This window comes from Colobus angolensis, unplaced genomic scaffold (assembly GCF_000951035.1).
Source record: "Colobus angolensis palliatus isolate OR3802 unplaced genomic scaffold, Cang.pa_1.0 Scaffold21, whole genome shotgun sequence".
Classification (NCBI taxonomy): domain Eukaryota; kingdom Metazoa; phylum Chordata; class Mammalia; order Primates; family Cercopithecidae; genus Colobus; species Colobus angolensis.
In genome coordinates this window covers 5,298,578-5,299,912 of record NW_012115266.1, presented here as the reverse complement: position 1 = coordinate 5,299,912, position 1,335 = coordinate 5,298,578, and the positions used below count along the sequence as shown (strand labels likewise).

Sequence of the window (1,335 nt, the reverse complement as noted above, 5' to 3'; positions counted from 1 at the left end):
AAAAAAAAAAAAAAAAAAAAAAAGAAAGTAGATGGAGTATGAACCACACACAGAAGAGGTTTAGAGGGAGGCCGGGTGGAGAATCTTAGTTAAGAGCAGGCTGCACGCAAGTGCTGACCAAAGACTGGTTTCTGCAGAGGGAAACAGCGCAGCGCAGGTCCGCCTGTGCAGAGAGCTGGGATGGGTCTCGGGCAATCCCCGGGCCCTGAGTGCCTATCTCAGAGCCCCACGGCCCTGCCTGGCAATAGGCTGCTCCCCTCACCCCGGGGTCTACCTTGGCCAGCCGTGCCCGCTTGATCAGGTCATTGAGCTTCCGGAGGGCGGCGTTTCGGGGCAGGGACTGGATGTCCTTGAAGAGGTCCTGCTCCTCGGCCTCAAAGAGCTTGCGGTTGTCAGGGATGAGGAGCGGGTGGGACCAGAAGGAGCCGATGTAGACCCTGACCACCTCAGGGGTGTTGATGATCTTGCCCAGGGACCACATGAGGGCCCCGTACACCCGCATCAGCTGCTGCGTCTCGATCTGGTCTGCCTTGTTCAGCACCACGCGGATCTTGTCCTCATGGTTCTTCAGAGCCTTGATCACTTCTGAGAACTCATCGGAGATGTCCAGCTTGTGGGCGTCGAAGAGCAGGATGATGCGGTCCACACGCTCGGCGAACCACTCCAGGACAGCTGCAAAGTCATAGCCTGTGGGGAAGAGAAGGGAGAGCTCAGGGGTGCCAAGGGACCTGCTGCTCTGATGGCTCTCATCTCCAACCTGGCCTGGTATTTCTCAGCCTGAGACAGTTTTCAAAATTCCTACAGGCCGGGCACAGTGGCTCACGCCTGTAATCCCAACACTTTGGGAGGCCAAGGTGGGAGGATCACAAGGTCATGAGTTTGAGACCAGCCTGGCCAACAGAGTGAAACCCTGTCTCCACTAAAAATACACAAATTAGCCACGCCTGGTGGTACGAGCCTGTAGTCCTAGCCTACTTGGGAGGTTGAGGCAGGAGAATCACTTGAACCCAGGAGGAGGAGGTTGTGGTGAGCTGAGATCGCGCCACTGCACTCCAGCCTGTGCAACAGAGCAAGACTCCGTCTCTAAATAAAATAAAATAAAATTCCTAGAAGGGGCCAGGCACAGTGGCTCAAGCCTGTAATCCCAGCATTTTGGGAGGCTGAGGTGGGTAGATCACCTGAGGTCAGGAGTTCAAGACCAGCCTGACAAACATGGTGAAGCCCCATGTATTTTTGTATTTTTAAGAATACAAAAATTGGCCGGGCACGGTGGCTCAAGCCTGTAATCCCAGCACTTTGGGAGGCCGAGATGGGCGGATCACAAGGTCAGGAGAT

At 55.1% G+C, this 1,335-nt stretch overlaps 1 protein-coding gene across 2 annotated transcripts in view; it reads right to left on the bottom strand.

Moving 5' to 3' along the window:
* The window catches only part of EHD1 (EH-domain containing 1), a 28,526-nt gene that overhangs the window by 7,061 nt on the left and 20,130 nt on the right, over window positions 1-1,335 (bottom strand). For both annotated transcript variants that reach the window (XM_011942556.1, XM_011942555.1), the window contains one exon: window positions 275-687. In XM_011942556.1, coding sequence (XP_011797946.1) covers window positions 275-687 — 413 coding nt within the window. The remainder of the gene's footprint in view (window positions 1-274; window positions 688-1,335) is intronic.